Raw genomic sequence first — 27,320 nt, 5'->3', positions numbered from 1 at the left:
CATGAACTCGGTGACCTCCCGAGGTCGCTTCCAACCTGAATTATCCAGTGTTTCTATGCTGGTGCTGTTTGTCCAGACAGTGTTTTGCAGGATGGGATCCTGGTTCCCAGCGGAAGCAGAGCCTGCTGAGCAGGGGGAGGTGGAAGTGCAGCCATACACAGCCACTAGATCGAGCAGTGTGTTCCTGTCAGCCCGGGCTGATGAAACAGCTTCAGACCTCTCTGCCTCTCTGTGGCAACCCCAGATCTACCTGAGCACTGCTGTCACTGAGCATTGCTGTCACTGAGCACTGCTGTCACTGAGCACTGCTGTCACACTATAGATTAAATGAAAACAGGCACTGGTAAATGGCAAATGCTGGTTTTAATTGTATTAAATTTCTATTCTACATATATCATGAACATGCCAGGTTGGATGCAGCTTGGAGCAGCCTGGTCTAGTGAAAGGTGTTCCTGTCCATGGCAGGGGGCTGGAACTGGATGAGCTTTAAGGTCTCTTCCAACCCACACCATTCTATGAATCCATGTCCATGCAGGATCTCATTTATATTCTTTAATATTTTTATGTCAAACTGCATAACAATTTTAACTACTACCACAATTTCTTCTCCACAGGCAGAGAAACCGAGGCACAGATACTTCTTGAGACCTACATTTTTATGCTTGCTTGACTTGCAGACAGTAGCCCACCTCTTCAAGACTTCTAACAGTGAGAAATCCAATCAGTGCATTTTCATCCTGTAACGATGGCTACTGTAGAAGGTGAACACTAACTTTTAGGTTCTTCTCTCTCATGCTTGGCTATCTGAAGTTAGCCTCCTCAGCCATCAGATCAACTTACATCCCATATTCCTCTTTACAAGTTTTGGCAAGATATCAAGTTATTGCAAGGGGTCTTGGATATGTAACTCCCATTGTTTCCAGTCACATAGTTAATTAGTGGAAAAGCCTGAAGGAGAGCACAGCTTGTTTAATCCCATGTCTTGGTGATAGATTATTTGGCGTTCCTTTGACCCCTTTGCTTCTACATTTAGAGTTTGACTCTGTGCCACTGAGGTCAGTGAAAATGTTACTGACTTTGGTAGGAGCTGCTGACACAGTGAGCAGTGGCAGAGCAGTGCTGTAGTTCAGCAAGGGAGCAGCACAGGGTGACTAACACATTGCATAAAAGATCTGCTTTTCTACAGCAGCTTCAGTTCTGACCTCAGGTTGTCCTGAACCTGACCCATGTAGCAGTTATGTGGTCTGCTCACTTGGTGAAGCCTCCCTTGTGACATTCCATGCTGTGCCAAGTCCTTAGGCAGGCAGCAGCAGTGACATGGCCATGAGGAACACCTGGGAAATGAAAGCTGAGAGCTTATTTGCCCAAGTGAGAAGCCTGCCTGGTGTTGTACTTGAAAATGTGATTAATGCCAGAGTCTGATGCCCACAGTTTGGGAAGAGAGACAGTGTTGGGGTGGACCTGCTCCAGTGTTTGTGTCCATAGGTGGAGTAGCTCTGCTTCCTGCTCTTGCTGTGCTTCTTGTCATCTTTTCACTGGTTCTTACTCTTTTGGGCCCTTTTTGGGGCTGAAGGAGGCATGTCTGTCTCAGGGGTTTGCACACTGCTCTGTTTCCGACAAAAAGGAATGACTTTGTATTCCTGCTGACATGAATCTCAATCTTATATGTTACTCTGAATGCTGAAGCTGACACCCTGATGTTTCTTTGAGTCATCACTTACTTCCTACCTCTTAAATGTTGCTTAACTGACTAATGCCCTTTTATTATTCCTCAGTGGCTGCCAAGAAGACAAACTACAGTAGTGTGCATGAGGCAGTGAAAGCTGGGGATGTGGAACAGCTTGCGTCAATGATAAGAAGTGGAGCTGGTATTAATGAGGTGGATTTAGTCCACAAATTCACACCACTGCACTGTGCTGCACACTCTGGAAGCCTGGAGGTAAAACATGACCTTAGTGTTCAGACACTGCAAGTTACTGTTTTCCTTCTTTGGGGGAGGCTGGACACAGGGCTGCTAGCTTTGATCGAGTCGAATCAATAACCTCTGCCTGTTTTTCTCATGAAAGAAGAGAAATACAGCATTTTAGGTTTTCATTTTCCCTTTCTGAAGCCTCAGGCAGTTTATGTAGTAGGCATTGCCAGATTTTACAAAATCAGTGATTTTCTTACTGTGAGCAAAATGTGCCTTATGGCCTCAGTTCCAGGCTCATGAGCTTCTTCTGCCCCTGTTGTGTTTTCCCCTTCTCTTGGGACACTGAGGAGGTCCTGTAGTGTGTGTTAAATGTTCTGAAGGTGATTGAAACAGCTGAGAAGTGACATGAAAACATGTTTGTTCTGTTTATCAACGTGCCTCATTCTCTATAGAAATACTCTTAATACATTTTACTTTCATAAATGCAATGTTTGAATATTGATGGGGAAATCAGCAGGTGCTTGAATGAGTGATTTGAACATCCAGAAGGACTGAACTGCTGTATTGAGCACAACATTCACTCTCTTGTTGCAGCCTCCTTGTATATTCTGTATAGAAATCTAACCTTGATGCAACAGGAAGAGCCATGTAAACATTCATGTCCCAGAGCAAAGAACATAAAGTTCTTGCTAAACTCAAGGAATAAGTGCAGGGCTGTTTATGGAATTTACAGAAACTGACAAGAAAATGCTGATTATCTTGTTGTCATCCCCCAGAATATATTGCTTACCCACCCTTTTCTGCCTCTGTAAACTGTCATTTTTCATCTGATTCTCCTACTTTGCAGACAGTGTATTAGATTTTATCAAATTATCTGTCATCTATTTGTTGCTAAGCTGCTTGGTGGACACAGTGGAGGAATCAGCTATAGGCTGACTTTGAAGAAGATAATAAATCTTCATAATATGTAATAAAAAGCTTATTGGTCCTCTATCTCATTTCGGATAGTCTATTTGGATAGCTTTCAGTTGCAAGCAATAGTGTCTGCTGGAAAAAAAGTGAATAAAACAAAACTAGGCTGTAGAAGGATGAGAAGAGAGTGGGATTATGTACACTGAATGAGCCTAATAAGTTAAGTGAGGCTTTAAATTTGGCTCATGGTGTTTTTCTTGCCAGTAATTTTAGCTGGAATGCATGTGAGCATTGTTTATTTCCCAACACTTTTACCATGGGAATACTCTCACAGATTATATTTTAAATCTGGAAGAGTAAATTTAAGAAGTAAAATCGATGCTAGGGTCTGAATTAGTAGATTGTTTGCACATTTTGTACTCTTGGGTGAAAGCCAAGTGTAACTTGCCTCTAACTTCCTAATGCACAAGTATCTGGCTAAAGGATGCTCTGGGGTGTCATGTTTCTATAATGAAGTAGTGTGATACTGTTTTGAAATGTAGCATCAACTGATAATTATAGTCAAAGTGTGTTTCAGATGCATGATAAGAATAGTTAAGTAGAAGCTTTTGGTTTGGGTTGAGCAGTGCCTTCACTGGTTGCTCTGGCATGGAGCTGATACAACACGTGTGACTGTGGGAGGCTGGACAGCAGCTCACCTTGCGGCTATCCGGGGTCAGGATGCTTGCATGCAGGTATGTGTAAATACTCTCAATTAAGTAGGGCAGAGCTGCCATTTAGACAAATTCATTATGTAGATCAACTGAGAGAGCTCTAATAGAGCCATAAATATATTGGGCTGCATCAAAAGGAGCATGACCTGCAGGCTGAGAGAGGTGATCCTGCCCCTCTACTCTGCTTGCATGAGATCCCACTTGAAGCAGTGTGTGCAGCTCTGGTGTCCTCAACATAAAAAGGACATGGAACTGTTGGAACAAGTCCTGAGGAAGCCATGAGGGTGATCAGGGCCTGGAGCACCTCCCATATGAAGACAGGCTGAGAAAGTTGGGGCTGTTCAGCCTGGAGAAGAGAAGGCTGCATGGAGACCTCACAGCAGCCTTCCAGTATCTGAAGGGGGCCTATAGGGATGCTGGGGAGGGACTCTTCATTAGGGAATGTGGCAACAGGACAAGGAATAACAGGTTCAAACTTGAACAGGGGAAGTTCAGGTGGGATATAAGGAATAAATTCTTTACTGTTAGGGTGCTGAGGCACTGGAACAGGTTGCCCAATGAAGTTGTGAATGCTCCATCCCTGGTGGTTTTCAAGGCCAGGGTGGACAGAGCCTTGGGTGGCATGGTCTAGTGCAAGGTGTCCCTGCCCATGGCAGCGGGGTTGGATCTTGATGAGCTTAAGATCCTTTCCAACCCAAACCATTCTGTGATTCTATGATCTTGCTGTCTTTACATCTGGAATCAACTCACCCTTGTTAAAACCAGCGCACTCATATGTGCTATAATTGCAAACAAATTTATTCTGTGCATTATTGGGACCTTGAGGTCAGTCCAGAGTTATCCTGCTGATCATCTCAAGTCATCCTGCAAGGCAGTGTTTACTTTGGGAACTGAGCTTCTGCTCTGCATTTCTTTCAGGCTTTGTTAGTGAATGGAGCAAATGCAGAAGCTCAGGATGACCGTGGGTGCACACCCTCACACTTGGCTGCAGCTCATGGGCACTCATACACCTTGCAAACCTTACTGCGACATGGAGTGGTGAGAGATCTTTACCTGCAGTTCCCTACCACACAGCCAAAGTTTGGTATCTCTTTCCAAACAAAACTCTCCCTAGCTTAAACTGAGATTTAGGACTGTAGATTATTTACTGTCAGTGAATTTATTTTTATGATAAATTTCCACTTTTTATTGTAAGGCACATTAGGGAAATTATCATCGAATCATAGAGTGGTTTGGGTTGGAAGGGACCTTAAAGCTCATCCAGTTCCAACCCCCCGTCACAGACAGGGACACCTTCCACTAGAGCAGGTTGCTCCAAGCATGTTCAACCTGGCCTTGAACACTGCCAGGGATGGGGCAGCCACAGCTTCTGTGGACACCCTGGGCCAGTGCCTTGGCACCGTCACAGGGAAGAATTTGTGCCTAAGAGCTCATCCCAGTCTCCCCTCTGTTAGTTTAAAGCCATTCCTATTTGTCCTATCCCTTCATATCTAAAAATCTAGCAAGAATCAATAATGTGATTAAACCACATTCCACTGAGAATGTCATTAAATGAAGATCAGTGCTGTGGTGGTTGTGTTATTTTGCAGTTATACAGATCTATAGTAAAGGAGACATCAAGACCCATATTTAAGGAATAAGGACCAATGCAGTGATAGAAGCATGTCTAAAAATGCACCTTTTATGTATGTCTTATTTAAATAAACCCAAGAACCCGTGAAAAGTGCTTCTCTTCGAGTGGGAACTGCATTCACGGCCTTTAACTTTGCAAAACACTATGTGATTGGCTTTACATAATTTAACACAATGAACAGCTCATTCCTATTTATAGAATGTGTCTTGTGACTAAGATTCATAAATTAACAAATGAACCTGTTGCTGCTTTCGTTTTAGAATGTGAATGTTTCAGACAGGAAGGACTGGAAGCCTGTTCATTATGCTGCTTTCCATGGCCGCTTGGGCTGTTTGCAGCTTCTCCTTAGATGGGGAGCATGTATTGATGATGTGGATAACAATGGAAACCTTCCAGGTATAGCAGGAGAATTCATATGGGGTCTAACCTTTGGTTTACAGTTGTGTTATGTGATAATTGTAGCAAATCCTATGCAATGCACACCGGCAGCATTTGTTGTATGATTCCATGCCATTACTCAATTTTTATAAGGGTGGGGGGGATTCATAGGATCCCAAGCATTTATCTGTTGGTGACTATCCTGTTCACCTCCTGCTGTGGCTTGCAAGGATCAGAGCTCCTGGTGCTGGAATGGGGAGCAGGCTGTGTGGGTGGGCAGCATTCCTGCACCTGTGGTGGAACATGTGTGCCAGTGGAGGTCATAGGAGGAGAAGGGTAGGTGGAGCAGGAAGCAGTTTTCAGCTGCTATATGCTCCTTCTTGCATACGTGCTGGGGTTTAATGGCTGTGCAGAGTGATCAGGTGCTGGTATGTTCATATGTAGGTTTTTGTTTCCCACTCTTTCTTAACTGATTTGGTAAAAACCTTGTTCTTATATTTACCTGTGTTTCATCTTGACTTCTGGAATGCCTGTAATCTCTACCCTTTTCATAATCATGAGTGTAGTTGCTTTAGCACAAGAAAGTGCACTGTTTATTCCTTGCTCCTCAGAGTTTCTTCAGTGTTCCTCTGCCTGCCATGTCACTGCCTTATTATCCTCTGTAAGTTGAAATCTATTCTTCCTATCCTGGGTTCTCATTCTATCCTTTCCCTTTTAGAATTTTCTTTCTTACGGTTATCCCATTATTTGTTCCAAATAGCATATTTTGTTTTCTCTGTAACTTATATAGATTTATCATTTTAAATCCCTTCTTAAAAGCTTTTCTTCTCTCTTCAGCACTACATACCTGGTAAACCTCTATGTTCTGTTTGGCAAACCTGAGGCTTGTTAAAGGATGTGAAGCTCTTGCATCCCAGTGGGACATCTGGTGCATTAGCTATAAGGGGTCATGATGTCAGGCACCCTGGTGGCAGCATGGAAGGCAGCTTTGTTTGCATTTGGGAACACTTCCCTGATAACAGACTTTCATGGAGAGACAGCAAATGCCAGCACAGTTCTACTTCAATGCTCTCTATATACCAGTTAGTAGAAAATTGCGTTTGTTGTTATTTTGACACCTATAGAGGCTTGATCCTCCAGCCTTTGTTCAGTTTCATTTGATCCTGTTATCATCCAGAGCAAGGAGGATGCTTTGGAACATTGCTAGTAAAAGATCAGTTGGAGTGCTGTGCTGTATGGACCACCTTTCCCTCAGCTTGTGAAACAGCAAAGTGGATTTAAATCATCTTTACATACTTCAGCTTCAGCTAGACAGTGCTATCATCTTTCCTAAGAGAATACTGAAAGAAATGTACTGAGTTTGCAATGCCATATTCCTAAAGCTTAAAAACTGCCTGTACTTTCTACACGTCTGTGTTACAGCAGAGCATTTAGTTACCTATGCATGCTGTTTTTTTTTGGGGAAGTGTATGGCTCATTCAGCTACAGAATTAATTCAACATTTTGGTTTCCCTCTGTATTTGGTTTGGGCCACATCCATGCTGCTTTTTCGGCTCACTAGTTAAACCAGTTCTAACTACAATATTAATTTAATCATAGCACAACATCTGTGTTTTTCACAGATGCTGTTTTTCACTCATGACTTTGAGAAAAACCAGTAGTGTTAGTCTGATTGTATAAAAGGTGAGATAGAACACAGAGAAGTTGAGGTAACAACACCGAAGTACCCACTGCCTATTCATGATACATGGGACAAGGGTTTTGAAAGCTCTCAGCACTAGGATGCATATTTTGTGTTAACATCACAGTATCCTTTGGCTTTAGTCTCAACTGCAAGTGCTCAGCATGCCTGAGGGATGGTATGGCACAGTTCTGTGTTGGGCACATGCTCATGTTGGAAGGGACCTTAAAGCTCATCCAGTTCCAACCCCCTGCCATGGGCAGGGACACCTTCCACTAGAGCAGCTTGCTTCAGGCCCCTGTGTCCAACCTGGCCTTGAACACTGCCAGGGATGGGGGAGCCACAGCTTCTGTGGGCACCCTGTGCCAGCACCTCAGCACCCTCACAGGAAAGAACTTCTTCCTAATGTCTAATCCAAATCTCCTCTCTGTCAGGTTAAAGCCATTCCCCTTTGTCCTGTCACTACAGGCCCTTGTCAAACCATTTTCTGATGTACAGTGTTCTTTTGTTAAAAAGAAAATCTAGTAATATTAAATACTAAACCACAACATAGCCTAAAGGGCAGGAGAGGAAACACTTGACCCCCCCTGGGAAGCAGTCACTGCTGTGGTGAGTTGAAGCAGTTTCTACAATGCAGCAGCAGCTGAAGGAAACAAATGTACAATAGAAGTGCTGTGAATAAGAACCTCTGTCATGGGATGTACCTTCAGATACTTTACCCAGTGATGTGAATGTTGCAGTCCTCACTATATCGGCGGGGTAACTGAAGGGGTGATGCAGCTTGTTCGAGGTGGCACAGTAGAGATGGGACTAAAATGGCCTTAACTCCTCATAAAGGACACCTCTTGCTGGTCCTCTGTATGGAGTATCCCTACACAGTCAAGGCAGATAGCTGCTGGAGAGTGGGGTGAGAAGGTGAGGCCCCAGCAGTGCTCTCCTAAGTGCTCAGTGGTCTCTTGGCAGTGTTGTACTGTGTCCTGGATCAGCTCTACCATGAATTTTCTTTGTGGATCCTGTCCTTGACAACTTTCTTTTACCTCCTTTGCATTGGGCTGAACTCTCTCCTGGATCGGAGCTGAACATCCCCTGTTCAACTGAGGCTGCTCCTACTTGTGTGGTGTTGGATGGCTCAAATGCTGGCAGATGAGCTGGATCTAACCAAGAGCTCTGCTTTCTTGGTGGGCAGCAGTGCTCTGCTCTAACATACTTCATTTCACCTTGTTCTACAGCTCATCTAGCAGCAGTGGAAGGGCACTTGCATTGCTTCAAGTTCTTGGTCAGTAAAATGGCCACTGTGATGCACACACTGAAAGCCAGGAATGACCAAGGGGAGACTCCAAGGGACTTGGCTGAACGGTTCTATAAAGATAATATCCTGCAGTATATTGATGGTGTGGAAAAAGAGAGGCAGCATCCAGAGACACAGGCAGGTGAGTATGGATCAAGGTACTGTTAAAACAGGCATTGAAATTGATAATCCTTGTGCTTTTCAATGCTTCCTACACTTCCTGATGGCTAAAGACTGGAATACTCAATGGGATTTTATAAATGCCTTAGGTTTACCCACGATCAGAATGAAACTGTGTTGCACTATGAATACCAAGTTACCCATGTTCTTCTTAAACTCCAGGAGAGATTTGTAAAAAATAACCAGAAAAAATAAATTGGCTATAAATTTCAATAGTTTTTAAGCAAGGAGAAGGAAAAATGTTTATATATTTGATTAGGACATGGAATTCAAAATGGGCAGGTTACTTACTCAGGTCACCACCAGTAATACAACATCAACTCTAAACCAAAGGTGTACTTGTTATTTCAGGTTTATCAGATGAATCTCTTAACCGTAAAAGATGCCTGTAGTCATAACCAAGACGTGTTTAGTCAGGTCTCTGATGAACAGTGCATTTTAACTGCTTAAGGGTGTATTAACCTTTCTAACTCCAGCTCTGAGTGCCCATGCATATGACATGAGAGAGACAAAGCCTGAGAGACAAACAGGAACATGTTTTGTGGGATTACTGGCATCTGTTTGGAAACATGTGCATTTCATTTTCAGTTTTAGCTTTCCCAGCTCATGGTGCTGCTTCCCAAGGGGACTTGTTAACACTTAAAGGATTAGTGGGAAGTGGAGTGATCAATATGAATGAGCGGGATGATGAGGGATCCACTCTCATGCACAAAGGTCAGTAACTACGATCTGTGTTTCAGCTTGTTGCTGTTTGTTGTTGTGCATGGGGAAGGTTTTCGAGCAGCTCCTCCTCAGATAACTCCATGAAAACAGCATCTCATTTCCTGAGGGCTCGAAAGGGCAACCCCAAAACAGATTTTGTGATGCATGCGTGTGTAAGTGTCACTTCTAAAACAACATGCCTGAGCTGAAGTCAAGAGAGAAGAGTTTATGTTAAAGAGAAAACAACATCTAAGATGAAAACTAAATAGTTTCTTTTAATCAGGAGAGATGTGACTTCTGGAAGCACTGGCCAGCTGGGTATGAGAGTTGTCTGTGGTGTGGCCTGGGCCTTTATTTACAGAACATATCAGTACTGTGGAAACCACAACAAAGTTATTTGGTAGGAGCTGGGAAGGAAGGTGAACTTCTGGTATCTACCACCTTGATAAGTAGTGGAATGCTAGCATTACAGAAGAATGGTCCTCTTGTGTCTGGGGGATTCATGATAATGTCTGAAAAAAGACACAGAATCATAGAATGGTTTGGTTTGGAAAGGACCTAAAGATCATCCAGTTCCAACCCCCTGCCATGGGCAGGGGCACCTCACACTAAACTGTGTCACCCAAGGCTCTGTCCAGCCTTCCCTTGAAAACTGCTGGGGATGAAGCATTTACCACTTCCCTGGGCAACCTATTCCAGTACCTCACCACCCTTACAGTAAACAACTTCTTCCCTATATCTAACCTGAACTTCCCCTGTTTCAATTTAAACCCATCACCCCTTGTCCTATCACTATAGTCCCTGATGAAGAATCCCTCTCCAGCATCCCTGTAGGCCACCTTTAGATACTGGAAACTGCTCTGAGATCTCCATGCAGCTTCTTTTCTCCAGGGAGAATAGGAGAAATAGAAGAGGAAAGAAAGAGGGAGGTATTTCTGTAACATGCTTTTAACACTATTTCTTTTTGTCTAGATCTAAATGGTAGAATTTTGGAAAACATAATTGAAGTTCTCATTAAAATAAATGGATATGTAGTGATTTAAAAAGTTATTTCTGTATTCTTTCCCACCCTCTTTTCTTGGAGGGATGCTAACCCATTGTTTCATCACCAGTCTTTGCATGCAGTGTTGGTGTTATGGGGAAGTACTATGGTTGATACTGTAATTTCATTTTCTTTCTCAGGAAGTAAACAAACATAGCAAGGGGCTGTTATGAAGAAATGGATTTATTCTTCCTTGAAAAGAATAAGCTTGTGAAAGCAGCTTCTAGGTTCCAGCTAGACATGCCAAATGCTTTCTTCTGTATGTGAGACACCATTCCTGGCACCATGTGGTGTGGGCAGCGGTCATGCCAGGTCATATGAAAAGGCCAAGCTGTTGTGTTATGCTGAAGCTGAGAAGTTTTGACTTCAGTATCTGGCCCAAGAAATGATGTCCCTATAGCTGCAGCACAAAGCCTTGGCCTCTCTCCTCCATAAGACAGCATCACACACAGTCTGTCCATCCCGGATAGATGGGAGTGCAAAGCTGGAGAGAGGTGACAGTGCTTTGCTGCAGGTCTATGACACACCGGCCTTACTGCAAGAGAGTGTGAGGCAGCAGTTACTTCTGTGTCTCATGCTCAGTGCATGAAATTGGGAAGTTTAATTTAACTTGTGTCCAGGAAGAGCTGCCAGTAAATATCTAGAACTAGAAAGAGTCACAGAACCACACTGCATGGGCTTCCCCAATGGTTCTGTGTGACTTGAGCATCTTGACATAGAGGCTTCCCTTGCAATAGTATCTCCACTGTGGTGTTCTAGTGATCCCAGCCTCTGGCATGTCAGATAATGACAAGAGGAGAACGTTTTAGATTTGGAATGCTTCAGTTGCATATGCCTGACTTGTGGGCACCTTCCTTCCCTTAGCTGCTGGACAGGGGCAGATCCAGTGCCTACAGTGGTTGATTGAAATGGGAGCTGACTGCGACATTACAAATGATGCTGGAGAGACTCCAAAGGATGTAGCCAAGAGGTAGCAGTCCATATCCTGTAGCTCTGCCATTTATTTCCTTACTATTTATATATCAATATCGTGTCAGCTTTCTTGGGATTAATCCTGATTTTCAGTGATGAAGCAAGAACAGATCAGGCCCATGTATTCTAGTTCTGAGTGATAAGCAAAGCTGTGCTTAGCTATAAAAGGATTTCATTTTCACTTTAGTTAGATATTTTAGCAAGGTCAGACATGAAAGATGGAAACCAGCTGACCTGCAAAAGGTTGTGAGCTAGTATACTCACAGTTTGCTCTACAAAGTAAATGAGAAGCAGCTCAGGCCACCTAAGTTTTTGCATGAATAAAAAGAATGCATTTTCTGATGGGATTCAATTACAAAACCCTGCAAAGGAAAAGATACCTCTGATGTTGGAGTTACTGTCCTAAGATTCCATGGAGGCAGAGCTCATGCCATCAGAATGCTATAAAAGCAGATGAGCTGCTCATAGCTTCTGCTTCCTTTAATCCTGACCCCCTCTCTGATAAATGGAAACATGAGAAGTTTCAGGGAGTTTCTCTCACAAGCCTTTTCCAGGCGATGGGGATATTTCAGTGCAGATTCACTGTTCTCCCTGCAGATTTGCCCAGCTGGCAGCTGTGGAACTTCTGACACAGAGAGCTGGGGACAGTAACTCAAGTGATGAAGAACTAGATGCAAACAACATAAAGTTCTTTGAAAGCCATGGTGTGGAAGGGAGCACAGATAGCAAAGCAGATGTAACACTGGGTAAAGCAGAGAAGAGGGATGCACGCAGTAAGTACTTTTTCCATCACTCCTTGTTTGAAAGAGTTGGTCTTGAGACATTATAGCCCTAGTTGCACAGTTTCTGTCAACTGCTGTGTCTTTTCTCTTGTAAGGAGAGACAGTTGACAGGACATCTGTACCACAGCAAACTGGAAGATCAGAAAGCACAGTAAAAGCAATCAGAACACAATTTTCACGCTGTTTCAATCCATATTGGTGAAACCATGTTGGATTCTGCTTGGTTTTGAGACCTGTTTGCTGTATAGGTGTCAGGTGTAGCTCAGTGTTTGCTGAGCACTGTGATTTTGAGACTGTGTTCTAGACGATAGGATTCCAGCATGACTTTTCTCCATGTATTTTACCTACCTGGAGAACTCTGTCTTACAGTGAGAGCCTATCACAAGATTCAAGAACTTCAGCAACTGCTAGAAATTGCCTACAGCAACTACAGGCAGCTGGGAGGAATAATTGAAGAGGAAAAGAAGACAAAGAAAGAAGAAAAGGAAGCTGAGAAGTAAGGTTAATCTGCCCTGCTAAGGTTTAACTCTGTGAGGTCCATTTTAAAGCTTTCTTTAAGGCTAACTTACGCTCAGATTACTTTGCCCACTCTGCCTTTTCCACTTCCAAAAGGCCAAAAAGAAATGAACTTCAGCAATTTGACCATTTCTAAACTACTGCCACCAGGATCAGCCCCACAACACAACACAAGTGTTTGATAGGCCCACGCCTTTTGTGCAAAACCACCTGTTCTGCCTTCAGGCTCTCCTGCAGCATATGTGCAGTAGGTCTGATAAGTCCTGGCTGTTCTGTTTGCGCTGAGGATGCCAAATACATGGGTGTACTTTAACACAAGGCATTAGTCATAGCATGGCTTGGATGGAAGTGCATACCCAGCAGAAATTATTCAGTGACCTGCTACATTTTCGTGGCAGGGGCTGTATATATCTGCACTCAAGAAAGCATTAGCTCATATCCAGAACACAGAAAATAGAAATCTCAGCAAACCTGCTCTTGCACATGAAGCACTTTTCATAATGTCTGATTCTCAGGGTCTCCCATTAAATGAAAGCATCCTGTCAGACTGGTGATTTGATGGGCAGACTAGGTTTCAAAGAAAAGCCCTTCTGTCTACCAAAGATTTAGTGCTTTAGCAACAATGCAGCATCCACAGGACAGGCCTGTGTCCACCTCTACCTGTCAAAAATGACTTGATATGTCTGCAATGTAGATAGCTGCATCCAAGTTAGTTACCTTGAGCTCCTCTTTAGACTTCTTGGAGAGATGCAGGCACTTCCAGGCATAATTTGACATGTACTTCAGGATGAGATCCTTCATCTTCCTTGAGGCTTGTCTCTCCTGGCTTTAAGGAGGTTGATGTTGATGTTGCATTAGAAGGTCAGAACAATCTGTCTGCAGTGACAGAAAAGGTCACTGTTGACTAATGGCAGTAGTTAGAGTTCATTTTGGAAAGAGCAGCTACTCAGAAGCTGTCAGTACCTGTTAGAGGGCTCTGATAAGGCTCTTTAAGGGATTTTGCTTTCTGCGGCATGTGTGGCTAAACTAGGAAAACTGTGGGGCTCTCTGAAGGGTCTCTGACCTGTGGAGGCTAAAAACATCCCTAGCTCCACACTGGCCTTTGGAAATGGGAATAGCACCTCTCAGTGTACCCACCTCCCCTTCTCAGGGCACCCACATATGGATAAATCCCAAGAGGCATGTGTCATATGCCAGAAAACCTCATTACTTCAAAATAACTGTGACAACACCATTTTGCTGGATGAAAAGCAGGAGCTGCCACTTGGGAAGGCCACTGTAGTATACTTAAATGCTCCATCCCTGGCAGTGGTCAAGGCCAGGTTGGACAGAGCCTTGGGCAAAATGTGAGGTGTCCCTTCCCATAGCAGTGGGTTGGAACTGGATAATCTTAAGGTCCTTTCCAACCCAAACCAGTCTGTGTTTCTATGAATGCACAGGACAGATGTTTCCCTTTTCCTTTTAACCAAGCTCCTATTGTCATAGCTGTGCTAATTCTTTTCAATACAGAGGAGAGCAGCTCGACTCCAGATGACTCAGTTGCTGAGGTCAGTTGCTTATGTAGTAAAAATATGCGTGAATTATGTCTCAGCAAAACAGTTCCAGGAATCTCAGTTAATTTAGGAGCTGTGGTGGGTGTGACTGATATGATCTTGTGCAACTGTTTAGCAGCCAGTGCTTCAGTTTCTCTTTAGTCAGTGTCACAGAATCACAGATTGGTTGAGTTGGAAGAGAACTTAAAGCTCATCGCATTATAACCTCCTGCCACGGGCAGAGACACCTTCCACTGGAGCAGGTTGCTCCAAGCCCCTGTGTCCAACCTGGCCTTGAACACTGCCAGGGATGGGGCAGCCACAGCTTCTCTGGGCACCCTGTGCCAGCACCTCAGCACCCTCACAGGGAAGATTTTATTCTCAATACTTAACCTCAATCTCTCCTCTTTTTGTTTAAAGCCATTCCCCTTGTCCTGTCCCTACAGGCCCTTGTCCAAAGCCCCTCTCCAGTTTTCTTGTACCCCTTTTAGGCACTGGAGCTGCTCTAAGGTCTCCCCTTAAGGAGCCTTCTCTTCTCCAGTCTTTACCAGCCCAACTCTCCTGGACTGTCCAGAGAAGAGCTGCTTCAGCCCTTGCAACATCTTCGTGGCCACTTCTGGACTCACTCCAACAGCTCCATGTCCCTCTTGTGTTGCTGCCCCAGAGCAGAATGCAGGACTCCATGCGGGCTATCATTTGAGTATTCCTCATCTATGGCTAAGCCAATCACTAGGAAGGCATAAACGAAAAGCTGCCCCTTTCAGAATCCCAGTTCAATGCCTTTTTGCTGTTTCACACTAACCTTCGTGCTCCTTGGGCACTTCTCCGTCGCCCACAGCTGGAGAGGGACCCGGGTTACAGCCTGCCCAAGCCCCTGCTGACGGGCTCGGTGTGCGGGAAGACATCTCCACCTCGTGGTCACACTGCGCTGAGCGCGGCTGGCAGCGGAGGAGGAAACCGGCTCTTCAGAGCTGTTACTAAGGGTTTGAGCCAGGAGCGTACCCCAGCACGGCTGCTGTGGGGTGTTCTGCTCTCTGCTGTGACCAACCCCTTCCTCAGCAAAGGCACAGGACCCTGTGGAGTGGCCAGGGCAGGTTGGGATGGACTTCTCCCCCTACTCCTTGCGTTTGCTTTCGGCAGGGCTGTGAGGGAGCTGGAGGCCCAGCTGGAATATGAGCGGGTGAGGCGGGAGAAGCTGGAGAGTCAGCTGGATGAGTGCCATGCCAAGATAAACCACATGAGAGTGAGCCTGGAGAAACAAGAGAAACAATACAGCTCTCCTGCTCCCCCCATGGTGAGTGTGACATGAACACCTCCAGTGTGTGGGACAGAGGCTACTGCCCATTGTTAGGCACTGTGCTGGGAAATCATGGAATGGTTTGTGTTGGAAGGGACCTTGAAGCTCGTCCAGTTCCAACCACCTGCCATGGGCACGGACACCTTCCACTGGAGCAGCTTGCTCCAAGCCCCTGTGTCCAACTTGGCCTTGAACACTGCCAGGGATGGGGCAGCCACAGCTTCTCTGGGCACCCTGTGCCAGCGCCTCAGCACCCTCACAGGGAAGAGCTTCTGCCTAAGAGCTCATCTCAATCTCCCCTCTGTTAGGTTAAAGCCATTCCCCTTGTCCTGTCCCTACAGGCCCTTGTCCCAAGCCCCTCTGCAGGTTTCCTGTAGCCCCTTTAGGCACTGGAGCTGCTCTAAGATCTCTGCTTAAGGAGCCTTCTCTTCTCCAGGCTGAACCAGCTCAGCTGTCTCAACCTGGCTCCAGAGCAGAGCTGCTCCAGCCCTTGGAGCATCCTCGTGGTCTCTTCTGGACTTGCTCCAGAGCGAGTATTCCAAATAGTGGAATAAATGTGCCAGCAGCTATTAGCATGGGGTACAGGAGTTGATAGTAGCCCTTTTTGTGTCCTGACAATGTCTCTGCTATTAAGGGGTATCAGTTTCTCTTTGTACCCTGGCAAAGAAACACCAATATTCTTTATCTTCCTGTTAAGTGGAGGAAGTGGACTGATCCACACTGCATATGCAGTGACTGACAGCTCATCCTGGCTGGTATCTGAGGCTGGATCATGCTTCAGGAGGTGTTTGTCACCATCTAAAGGGTTACTCAGGTACATCCAACCCAAACCATTCTATGACTCTATGATTGCTGTTTAATGGCTGCAATGATGTAATTTGTTTCAGGAACCTGAGACCATCTCCAAGCCTTGCAAAGAGAAAACGAAAGTAAAGAAGAAACCAGCCTGCAGCCCTGGGGGAGTGTTTGTGAGACTACGCTGAGGGGTGAAGCTCCAAGTAGGGGCAGCCTGAGGAAGGACAATGGCAATATTCCAGACAACACGAAGTGTTTGCATAGCCCAGCTCCACAGAGGAGTCATGGTTCTCTGCATTTAATCATGGAATGGTTTGGGTTGGAAGGGACCTTAATGCTCATCCAGGTGCAACCCCTGCCACTAGAGCAGGTTGCTCCAAGCCCCATCCAACCTGGCCTTGAACACTGCCAGGGATGGGGCAGCCACAGCTTCTCTGGGCACCCTGTGCCAGCGCCTCAGCACCCTCATTAGTAAAGAATATCATCCTATATCTCAATCTCCCCTGTCAGTTTAAAGCAACACTTCTTTGTCCTGTCCCTGCAGGCCCTTGTAAAAAGTCCCTCTCCAGATTTCTGCTCTAAGATCTCCTTGGAGCCTTCTCTGAACTGTTAGTTCTCTGGGATAGAAAATACTCTTTAATCACAGCATCATCATTTTTTTATTAAGAGAAAAAAAAGGCATCAAGACTCCTCTTCCTGTCCAGGTAACAGTTCAGCAACAACGCTGCAAATTGTAAGGGGACATTTCAAGAGTTACCTGCAGCAATGTCACGGTCCTCCCAGGTCTGAGACGGGTATTCCTATTGCCTGGTCTATCCTGTACTGCTGCATTAGGAGCAGCAAAAAACCAACACCTTATCTCCTGAAAGAGAGGATCTTCAGTGTGGAATCAGAATAGTCTCTGTGAGAAGTACTTCTTGGCTGCAGACACATGGCTCTTCAGGTCATTCCTAAATAAGCCAGGCAGCAGCTCTGTTGTAAGGTGCCAGCTGAGCTGCAGCAGTGACTTGAGCCTGGATCAGGGTTGAAGAGTTCACATCATAGTAGCAGCAATCCTGACCTCTCCTCCAGGCCTAAAACCAGCTCGTGACTTCACATACAAAGGTTTTCCTCTGTGCTATTGTAAATTTCTTTTCCCTTTGGAACCTTGCATATTTTGAGTTTTGATTTCCATAAGAAATCCATGCGCTTAAAAGTTGTTTTAGTGTTTGAATCCTGCTCTGCCCCCTCCTCAGTTACCAAAGGAAGCTTAATCTCTGAGAATTCCAAAGGTGCTGAAAAGAAATCAGTGCTTTTGTGCACACAGGCTGAGGGACAGGCCCACTGACAGCACGGGCCTTGCTTCTGAGCTAGAGGAGAAACTCAGGCTCTAGAGCCCACTTCAGTGGAGGGATGAGGGCAGTGAGAAGCTGCAGTAGATGAGCCATTTCCTATGTGTCTGTTGGGGCTAAACTCTCAGATAGGAACAGTGCAACAGATCAACCCGAGTCACTATGTGTCCAAAGGGCAATAGAGCTGGTGCAGGGCCTGGAGTGCAACTATGATGTACAACAGCTGAGGGACCTGGAGGGGGGGGGACACAGGACAGACACTATCGCTCTCTACAGCTGCCTGATAGGAGGATGGAGCCAGGAAGGGACTGGCCTCTTCTCTCAAGTAACAAGAAAACAGCCTCAAGCTGCACCAGGGGAGGTTTAGATTGGAGATTTGGAACAACTTCTTCCCAGAAAGGGTTGTCAGGCATTGGAACAGGCTGCCCAGGGCAGTGATGGAGTCACCATCTCTTGAGGTATTCAAAGATGTGTAGATGTGGTGCTTGGGGACATAATTTAGTGCTGGACTTAGCAGTGCTGGGTTTATGATCTTAAAGCCCTTTTCCGATCGAAACAATTCTGTGATCCAGAAAACCTCAGAAATGCTGATAGCTTTGAGAAGATGGATTTGTACATTTGCCTACCTGTCCAACACAAAGATGACAACAAAAGCAGCTTCAGCTCTCACTGTATGAGCACTGCACCTGTTGTAAAAGCCCATTTTCACAGCCTGCTTATTTGTGTTCAGGTGTCTCAGCCAGTCTGATAACAAATATAAGAAACTGATTTTATTTTCTTAACTGAAGATGATAAATAACTTAATGCACAGCAGAGAAGCCTCGGTAGCGTACCAGCGACTTAAACTGCAAACAGACTAATACTGCAATAAAAATGAATTGCCACTAACCAGCACTACACACTGTGTAACCCATAAAGGAACTACTCTCAAAGTGCAATCCAGGGAGGCTGTTTTTTCAATCCTATTTTATTAGCAGACCCAAACCAAACCCACGCATTTGCACTCCAGATGCCGCGCTTCAGCTTTGGAAGCAGTCACCAGCTATGCCCCAGCTCTGCAGCGAGAGGTGTGAAGTCCTTGTAGGAGGCAGAGGAATCATCACCAGGAGGGAGGAGAGGTAACACATCCCACAGGATCACAGGACAGTCCGGAGGAGATGGGAGGAGGAGGAGGACACCACTGGGATGCTGAGTATTTCCATGTTACAAGCCATATCCTACGCCCAGAACATACACCAGGGTTTACTGGAAATACTCTGTGCTACCTGAAGGGAGGAGTTAAGAGCACTTAATCTGCCCCGGGGCTGCTGTGAGCAGAGGGGTTTCCCCTTGGAAAGACACAGGTAAGTTCTCCCATTCCATTGACCTCCAGGGTTATGGAAATTGCAAGAGATGCTGAAGAAACCCCCAGTCTAAGAAGACATTTTAGTTCTACATGAGATTTGAAATATATGTAAACCAGTTCTCAGGAAAAAACCAAGGATTCTCTAGTAAAGGCCGTTGCAGTGTGGGTTTGTATATACATATATATACATACATTAAAAATCCCAAAGGGCCAGGCTTCAATCTGTCAGAAGAGGGGAACAGATTGAAGGCAAAAATCCAATTTATACTTGGATCAGAGCAGATCTGTGGAATCTGGCATTAGTGTTCCCATATTGGGAATACTAACATGGGAAAGGTATTCTCAGTTCAAGGGCAGATCAAATGTTTAATATTTCCATTCCAAAAGGAGGTGAGAATGAGAATGTTCCACTGAGAATGTTCCAAAAAGAAAACAAAATTAATCCTAAAACACATCAGGAAACTCTTTCTGCTTTAGCATAAGTCGTCCTTGGAAATAAATACAGTATTCCATGAAGGACAATGTAGTATTCCTGTTTGGCTACTTCCCTCCCAATTACTTTGATCTTTAGTATTACATATTCAGCAAATAGTGCACAGTAAGGGTATCAAAACAAAAAGGTACCAAGGTTATCTACAGCACAAACACCATCGTCCAACTGATGCTGCCTGCGTAGCCTTTTCTCCATCTCTGTGATGCAGTCATTCCACGTGGATCTATTTCCAGAACCTGTAAAATCCCAGTGCTATCGCTAAGCAAGTGAATACTGAAGCTGTTAAAAAAATAAAGGAAGGAAATAATTAGCTGGATGCTTGATTCTGTCAGCCAGTTTAATCTTAAACAGGGGAAGTTCAGGTTATATATTAGGCAGAAGTTCTTCCCTGTGAGGGTGCTGAGGCGCTGGCACAGGGTGCCCAGAGAAGCTGTGGCTGCCCCACAGGGTGCCCTGGCAGTTTTCAGGGCCAGGTTTGATGGGGCTTGGAGCAAGCTGCTCTAGTGGAAGGTGTCCCTGTCCATGGCACAGGGCTGAAACTGGATGAGCTTTAAGGTCCCTTCCAACCCAAACTATCCTATTATACCCAGGCTGCATGTCTGAAGCCTGAGGATTTGTCTTTCACATTTGTTAAACTGCTGTTTCAGTTAGCATTAGAGGAAAGCTAATTATGTTTCCATTTGAACTTGTTCTCGATTCCAAATATAAAGCATTATCCCCTTTTAATCCATCTCCAACACAGTACAAATGTCACTGGTTATGTGTATGTTGACAGAAGTTTGTTCTGCTTAGCAGGGGAAAGCACTCCAGGTCTGGAGGCAGAGCTGTCACTCCCAGTTCAGCCCCAAAAGACAGCTCACTTCCAGCATAACCTGCATCACCTCAGGAGAAGTTTTGTAGCCCTGCAGCAAGCTGAGGTACTGTCAGACTACACAAGGTATTCAGGCTTTTATTTGTTAATCATGTTCATATTCATCCTAATCCCAGCTCTGGGCACAATCCCAGTCCAAAGCAGCAGCAGTCTGCATGCCCCCATCCCTTCTATGCTGTGTCCCGTCTCTTCCAGTTGGAAGGATCTCCCCAGCTCAATCCCAGCTGTCTACTGCTATACAACTGACTCCTTCAGTTCACTTAGCAAATACTCTTAAGATTTTATACATCCAAACTACTGGTACTTGCCCCCTGCCCATCACATACCTGCCAAATAACGTATTGTGTCAAGTTTATTCGATTCCATGAGTGTTTTTAAGGAAGCTATTTCAGTGTCAATCTTATTACTGATTTCTGAGATAACACTGTTGGTACTGGCATCCTGAAACGTGAAAAGAGAGCCTGTGTTTAACAACAATCTCTAGCTCTTTCAGCTTCGTAATCCCAAACAAGCGCACCATGCTCCAGGCAAGACAGACATAAACTTCCAGCCTATCACTGGAGTAAAATACATAACTGATAAAAGACCTTAGAAAACACAGAACAATGTTTAGTACAACCCAGGAAGAATATTGAAGGGGAAGAGAGCAAAAAAAGACCCCAACTTGGGTGATACACTTTTATCTCTGCTATGCCAGTGCCTCCTGAAGGAGGCATTCCACAGCACATACAGAGTATCACTAAAGTCTTGCACAAAAAGGTTTAAGCATTCACAAGCCATATCCAGGTATTAAAGGAGATGCTGAAGAAGGGACACATCTGCTCTCAGACTTCAGCCTAAGAGGCCTGGAAGTATTCAAGGGCAGGTTGGATGGGGCTTGAAGCAACTTGCTCTAGTAGGAGGTGTCCCTGCCCATGATCTTTAAGGTCCCTTCCAACCAAAACCAGTCTGGGATTCTGTGGTAAAACAAACCTAGTTCAACACTTACTTTTTTATGAAACTCTGTAGTCACTTCCATCAATTTCCTCTCCTGGTCTGTGAACTGTGGGATAACAGAGAAATTACAACTGTACCAACACAAAACATCACACAGCAATGGTCAGGCTATGTTCACAGACCAGCTTACCATATCTGTCACCCTGCTCCTTTCCAGGTTAATGTCCAGCTTGCTGTCAGTTCGGATCTTACCCGTTTCATTCTTGAAAGCAAATAAAGATTATGAAACTCCCTATTTATTCTCCCTAAAAGGAGTGTGCAGGTACTTGCTGTTTACTTACCAACAGCTGCTGTTTGACTTGATCTAATTCGATTTTCATTTTCTAAGTGCAGAAGAGAAAAAAGAACACAAATGATTTGACAAGGCCAGAACCCTGCTGACAAAAGCCCATCACTCATGGGAGCGCTGCCACCACGTGCATGCAATTACTCTGCCATCAGTTTTCTCCCAATGGGACCATTTGTTCTTGCCTAAACATCCTTACTGGTGTATTCAATTCCTATAGCCGTATATAATCTGCTGGGAATTGTGATCAAAGTAAAGGGATTCTTTTGTAACAATGATTATCTTGTTATTGAGACTAGATAGCAGGAAAATACCAAAATGCCATCAAGCAGAACTGGAACATGTCTCCATCACCAGTTTAATTAAACCCTGCAGAGAAATGACCAACTACTCGCTGTGCATTGTGTGGTTAATGGAGACAAGACTGTACCAGAATCACCCTGAAATAAACTTACAGGAGATGATTCTAAGAAAACTGAGCAAGCCTGATCACATGAAATATGTTTTATGTGATCACAGAAGCTGTAATCTACAACAGTTCAACACAGAGATGCTGGAGCAGCCCTGTTCTGGAGACAGCTGGGCTGGTACAGACTGGAGAAGAGAAGGCTCCTTAAGGGGAGACCTGAGAGCAGCTCCAGTGCCTAAAGGGGCTACAGGAAACCTGGAGAGGGGCTTTGGACAAGGGCCTGTAGGAACAGGACAAAGGGAAATGCTTTAACCTGACAGAGGGGAGACTGAGATGAGCTCTTAGGCAGAAGCTCTTCCCTGTGAGGGTGCTGAGGCGCTGGCACAGGGTGCCCAGAGAAGCTGTGGCTGCCCCATCCCTGTCAGTGTTCAAGGCCAGGTTGGACACAGGGGCTTGGAGCAACCTGCTCTAGTGGAAGGTGTCCCTGCCTGTGGCAGGGGCTGGAACTGGGTGAGCTTTAAGTTCCCTTTCCACCCAAACCATTCTTTGATTCTATGATAGAAGTATCCAAAATTACTTTTATGTTCATATTTTTTCCACAAACATATTCAACAGGTACAACCCAACATTACAATTTAACTGCTTAACTAAAAGTATTATTTAGTACCTCATTCTCAGCTCTCAAGTTTGCAAATTCACTTTTCTCCAGGATGACCATGTCTTTTCGAATGGAGTCCAAATGTGCCATTATCTGCTTCAAAGTTATTTCCTTAGAAACAATAAAACATATCATTAAGTTGCACACTTTCTACCAAGTAAAGACTTTGAGGTCTGAAATGATGAAACTAGCTGCTCTAAAGCACAAAACTGGGGAGACTCCACCAAGAAGTGACAGAAACACAGGACTTCATAGCTGCAATTTGTTAAAGAGACTTCAGAGGATTTGTACTTTTTTCTGTTGCTTTATTACACTGACTCTGAACTTAAGCAAAAACAACAGAGGGAATAATGGGTTAAAACTTAAACAGGGGAAGTTTAAATTGGATATAAGGAAGAAGTTCCTTATTGTAAAGGGTGGTGAGGCACTGGAATGGGTTGCCCAAGGAAGCTGTGAATGCTCCATCCTGGTGGTGTTCAAGGCCAGATTGGAGAGGGCTTGGAGCAACCTGCTCTAGTGGAAGGCGTCCCTGCCCATGGCAGGGGGCTGGCATTGGATGATCTTAAGGTCCTTTCCAATCCAAACCAGTCTGTGATTCTATGATTAGTCCAAGTATCATGCTGTCCACCCAGCCTTAAAGCCTGACAGCCAATAGTTAAACATTGCTAAAAGTCACAGAAAAAACTCTTACTAATGTTTGGACCAACAAGTTCAGATTCAACTTCTCTTTATCAACTAGAGTAAAAAACCCTGTGAAGATAAATAAACTTTATAATTGAGACTCCTGAAAGCAACATTCCTTTAGCTACTGTAAGGAAGTTACCTGCTACTTAGCATGGAAAATAACACGTTGCTGTGGGATTCTGCTGTTAAGGCTGAGCACCAGAATAATGAAGAGCTCTCACTCAGACCTGAAGCAAACAGCGTTTCTCAGATCCTGCATTTAACTAAATTCGTTATCATGTTTTTGCCTAGAGAAGCTGTGGCTCCCCCATCCCTGGCACTGTTTAAGGCCAGGCTGGACAGGGCTTGGAGTAGCCTGGTCTAGTGGAAGATGTCCCTGCATGTGGCAGGGGTTGGAAATGGATGAACTTTAAGGCCCCTTCCAACCAAAACCATTTTGTGATTGTATGAAAGTATTCCCTGATCCAGCTTCCACTGACATCTGACTTGAACACAAGGAAGTTTTTACATTTCCTGGGTAAACTTCAGCTGCATTTACACAGTGGAGCTCATTTGCTTCATCCCATCTTAAAACATTCAGTCTCAACACTGACTGCACTATAAAAATCAAGTGTTTCTGCATAACACAATTCCATGCAAGTTATATTGAGCATCCTGACTTCTACATATAATAGGGTTTCTCAAAAGCTTCCATTTTGATGACCGAAACCAAAATAGACAAAGAACAAAGTTCTTGTTGTCTTCTCAGGGTTACAGAAAAATGAGGTCAGATAACTTGTATTAAAAATGATTATCAAGATAAAACTCTAGGATGTATGGCTCAGCAGTTTAAATGAAACAGCAATGCTTAACTGCATTAAGCCGCTGAAGAATGGCACAGCCTTCCTCAGTCATTAAAACCATCACCATGCATCAGAGCTTGGCCCAGATGTGCAGCCCTCAAGAAAAACTGAAGTTCTTTTCATTCTGGCAATTTGTTCAACTCAAACTTGTCACCACCTCTGTTATCAGCAGAAAACCAGCTGTGCTACAGAACTGACTCACTGCCTCCAGGTATGCTCACAAACCCCAGTATCTAAGGGAAGGAGACAGCTCAAGGCCATGCCATTCAGTAAAGCCAACTGCCAATTTTCTGCTATTTTAGGTAATGCTGTTCTCTCTCCTGTTCTCTTCTGGAACCTCTTCTTGAGCCTTTCTTCTGCCCTAACCTGTTGGAAAGCCCAGTGAAGAGTTTGGCTTCACCTCTGAGCTTTGCAGCAGCAAATGAAGCAAACTCTGCATTACACTGCTTATTTGTGGTTGCATTTGGAAAACACTCCTGTGAGATGAAAGGGTTTAAGACTTTTGGACCAGATGATCCTTGTGGTCCCTTCCAATCTGATATTCTATGAGATATTACTCTTCTTACCACCACCCTGAAACTTGGGAAAACCTTCCTCAGTGAAGTCTTTATTGTCCTAGAGAGATGCTCACTTGCCTTTCAAACATCCAGCCATGAGACCTTACACAACACTGTGCCTCTATAAAAGTGCATGTACACCATTGAGTGTCTTTTACCTGCTGAGTCTGAGTAACCATATCCTTATAGACTGTGTCCAAGCTGACATTCGACAGGTTTACTAATGTCCTCAAGATGGTCTCTGCTTGTTCCTTCCCAAAGCCTGGGAGACAGTTGTAAGGTGACAAGTTAAGGTAGTATTAGAAAGCTGGATGGGAACAAGAGCAAGTGGTACATAATGAACAGGGACACTCAAGTGCTGTACCCAACTACAGTGGTAAATGGGAAGTCACACAATCACTGAGAAATGACAGTGAGGAGCCAGTCACTGTGACTTTTAACTACAAACCCCACAGTTCTAATGCTGCCAACATCTAAAAGCATGTTAACTTTTAACATACTGAAGTTCCCTGTGCATGCAGCTGACAGGGTTTCTGTATAATGCTGAACTGTTCATACACTATAAAAATAATTCAGCCAAAATTAACTTTATAATGAACTTCCACTGTCTTCATACAGGAGCTGCTCCAGCCCCTGATCATCCTCGTGGCCTCCTCAGGACTTGTTCCAACAGCTCCATGTCCTTACATTGAGGACACCAGAATTGTACACAGTGCTGCAAGTGGGGTCTCACAAGAGCAGAGTAAAGGGGTAGGATCATCTCTTTCCACTTGCAAAAAAGCTTCATTTTTTTTGCGAGAAAACAGTTCTTGTAAGTGTTATTGTTACTTTACATTTGATAAGTGTATCATGTTCCAGCTGGCAAACACTATCTAAACTTGCCTATACCTACAGATAAGGTAAATCGAATGTAATAGTTATTTGTATGGTTACAGAGGCATCAGGGTCAGGTGCCTCCTTCACCATCCTCCTCAATGGGCTGCCAAACCATCTTATAACATCAGGTTTGGCACTTTGGGAAAACAAGGCACTCAAAGTTATAGTACTGAACCTAAGTGTCTTCCATTGAATGATCTGTCTGGTAACACTTACCATGGGCTTCCAGATCCTGCACTAAAGCGTGAGTATCAAAAGTCACCTTCCTCTGCTCCGGGGGAGTGATTTCAACATTTCTGACATCGTACGAGTTCCTAACCAGCGTGGCAGCAAAACCTGGGAGAGACAACATGTACCTTAAACTTAGCCTGATTGTGTTATCATGGCATATCTCATTTTAATGCCTTGCATCACAGCAAAGATGCACCGATGTTGCAACAAAAAGCTGGGTTCCTTTGATTGCTGGGTTATGTAAAAAAACACCAATCCCTTTTTCCATAGGAAATATACACCAACTAGGACTCATGTATCTATCTTCACAGAATCACAGAATGGTCTGGGTTAGAAAGGACCTTAAAGCTCATCCAGTTCAATCCCCTGCCACGGGCAGGGACATCTTGCACTAGAGCAGGGTGCTCCAAGCCCCTGTGTCCAACCTGGCCTTGAACACTGCCAGGGATGGGGCAGCCACAGCTTCTCTGTGCACCCTGTGCCAGCGCCTCAGCACCCTCACAGGGAAGATCCTCTTCTTAATATCTCATCTAAATCCACTCTCTGCCAGCTTAACTAGTTCAAAATAGCTCAGTCCCCATGAGCTACTCAACCCACTGCTCTTGCCCATACACCTCACCCCTGCCTGGGCCTTATTTCAGTGCGCTCCGCCACACATCACCTCAGGGACCGGCCCCAAGCGCACAGCCCACCAACCACCCGCGCGGCCTCCAGTACAGCCCCACCAAGGCTGAGGCTACCCCTACCGCAGCCGGCGGCTCTGCCGCTCTGGCTCCGTGCCCCGGGGGCTGGCTCCGTGTCCCGGGGGCTGGCTCCGTGCCCCGGGGGGTGGCTCTCACCTCTCCGCACACCCGGAGGCCGCAGGGCCCGGCCCAGTACCGAGGCCCCACACCGAGCTCCCCTCATTGCGGCACGGACACTCCGCTTCCGGCACGCACCACCACCCACCGTCCTTCACTGCGCAAGCGCAGCGGAGACGCCTTTCCGGTCAGCCTCCCGCGGGGCATGATGGGTATTGTAGTCCTTCAGCAGCAAGGAGAAGGCTGCGCCGCCATGCGGAGAGGAGGAGCTGCAGGTGTGTGTGGGGAGCGCCGGTGTCCTTCACATTGAGGTGTTTGTAAGGCCTTGTTGTGGGTGTCCCCGAGCTCCGGGACATAAACTCGGTAATGGTTAGTGGTGGGTGAAAGAATGACTGGGTAAAGAAAGAACGAGGGGTTAAAGCCGACGTGGCTTTATTACAGCATTGGTTGCATGGGGGATCGCTATGCCTGTCATGCACTCTTGAGAAGAGGCAGTATCTCCATTGGTAATATATATATATACTACATATGTATTATAGCTCGCATACCTCCATTATATACATATGGATTGTAAGTCTGCGAAATGCCCACCCAGTTCTTGTTACT

General features: G+C 45.0%; 2 protein-coding genes across 3 annotated transcripts; one reads left to right on the top strand and one right to left on the bottom strand.

Moving 5' to 3' along the window:
• Window positions 1-633: 633 nt before the first annotated feature.
• On the top strand, window positions 634-16,890 carry ANKRD42 (ankyrin repeat domain 42). The gene is made up of 12 exons (XM_034074551.1): window positions 634-761; window positions 1,776-1,939; window positions 3,451-3,558; window positions 4,456-4,575; window positions 5,431-5,566; window positions 8,459-8,659; window positions 9,286-9,411; window positions 11,306-11,411; window positions 12,011-12,186; window positions 12,565-12,691; window positions 15,384-15,537; window positions 16,428-16,890. The coding sequence occupies exons 1-12, from the start codon at window positions 746-748 to the stop codon at window positions 16,521-16,523; spliced, it is 1,530 nt and encodes a 509-aa protein (XP_033930442.1). The 5' UTR covers window positions 634-745; the 3' UTR covers window positions 16,524-16,890.
• A 1,524-nt stretch (window positions 16,891-18,414) lies between these two features.
• On the bottom strand, window positions 18,415-26,853 carry CCDC90B (coiled-coil domain containing 90B). 2 transcript variants are annotated; one of them, XR_004549418.1, is made up of 10 exons: window positions 26,754-26,853; window positions 25,900-26,019; window positions 24,966-25,069; window positions 22,734-22,835; window positions 21,653-21,694; window positions 21,502-21,573; window positions 21,364-21,417; window positions 20,702-20,816; window positions 19,636-19,783; window positions 18,415-18,883 (listed from the first exon to the last, which is right to left on the bottom strand). XR_004549418.1 is itself a non-coding variant. In XM_034060092.1 (9 exons), exons 1-9 carry the CDS (start codon window positions 26,818-26,820, stop codon window positions 19,728-19,730), a joined length of 732 nt encoding a protein of 243 aa, XP_033915983.1. In that variant the 5' UTR covers window positions 26,821-26,853; the 3' UTR covers window positions 18,415-19,727. The 2 variants fall into 2 exon arrangements, 1 of the variants encoding a protein (XP_033915983.1); XM_034060092.1 differs by having other exon boundaries at window positions 18,415-19,783.
• Window positions 26,854-27,320: the final 467 nt, after the last annotated feature.

The sequence above is a fragment of the Melopsittacus undulatus genome, chromosome 2, assembly GCF_012275295.1.
Source record: "Melopsittacus undulatus isolate bMelUnd1 chromosome 2, bMelUnd1.mat.Z, whole genome shotgun sequence".
Lineage (NCBI taxonomy): Eukaryota > Metazoa > Chordata > Aves > Psittaciformes > Psittaculidae > Melopsittacus > Melopsittacus undulatus.
The sequence above is the reverse complement of the archived record's forward strand: the minus strand, read 5'-3'. Positions and strand labels throughout refer to the sequence as shown.

Coding starts and splice junctions, on each gene's coding strand:
- CCDC90B (XM_034060092.1), bottom strand. CDS start 26,820: ATGAGGGGAGCTCGGTGTGGGGCCTCGGTACTGGGCCGGGCCCTGCGG. Junction 21,695..22,733: donor ACTTGAGAGCTGAGAATGAG/GTACTAAATAAT, acceptor TTCTGCACTTAG/AAAATGAAAATCGAATTAGA. Junction 21,574..21,652: donor AAGTCAAACAGCAGCTGTTG/GTAAGTAAACAG, acceptor TTTGCTTTCAAG/AATGAAACGGGTAAGATCCG.
- ANKRD42 (XM_034074551.1), top strand. Junction 8,660..9,285: donor GCATCCAGAGACACAGGCAG/GTGAGTATGGAT, acceptor TTTCATTTTCAG/TTTTAGCTTTCCCAGCTCAT. Junction 15,538..16,427: donor GCTCTCCTGCTCCCCCCATG/GTGAGTGTGACA, acceptor AATTTGTTTCAG/GAACCTGAGACCATCTCCAA.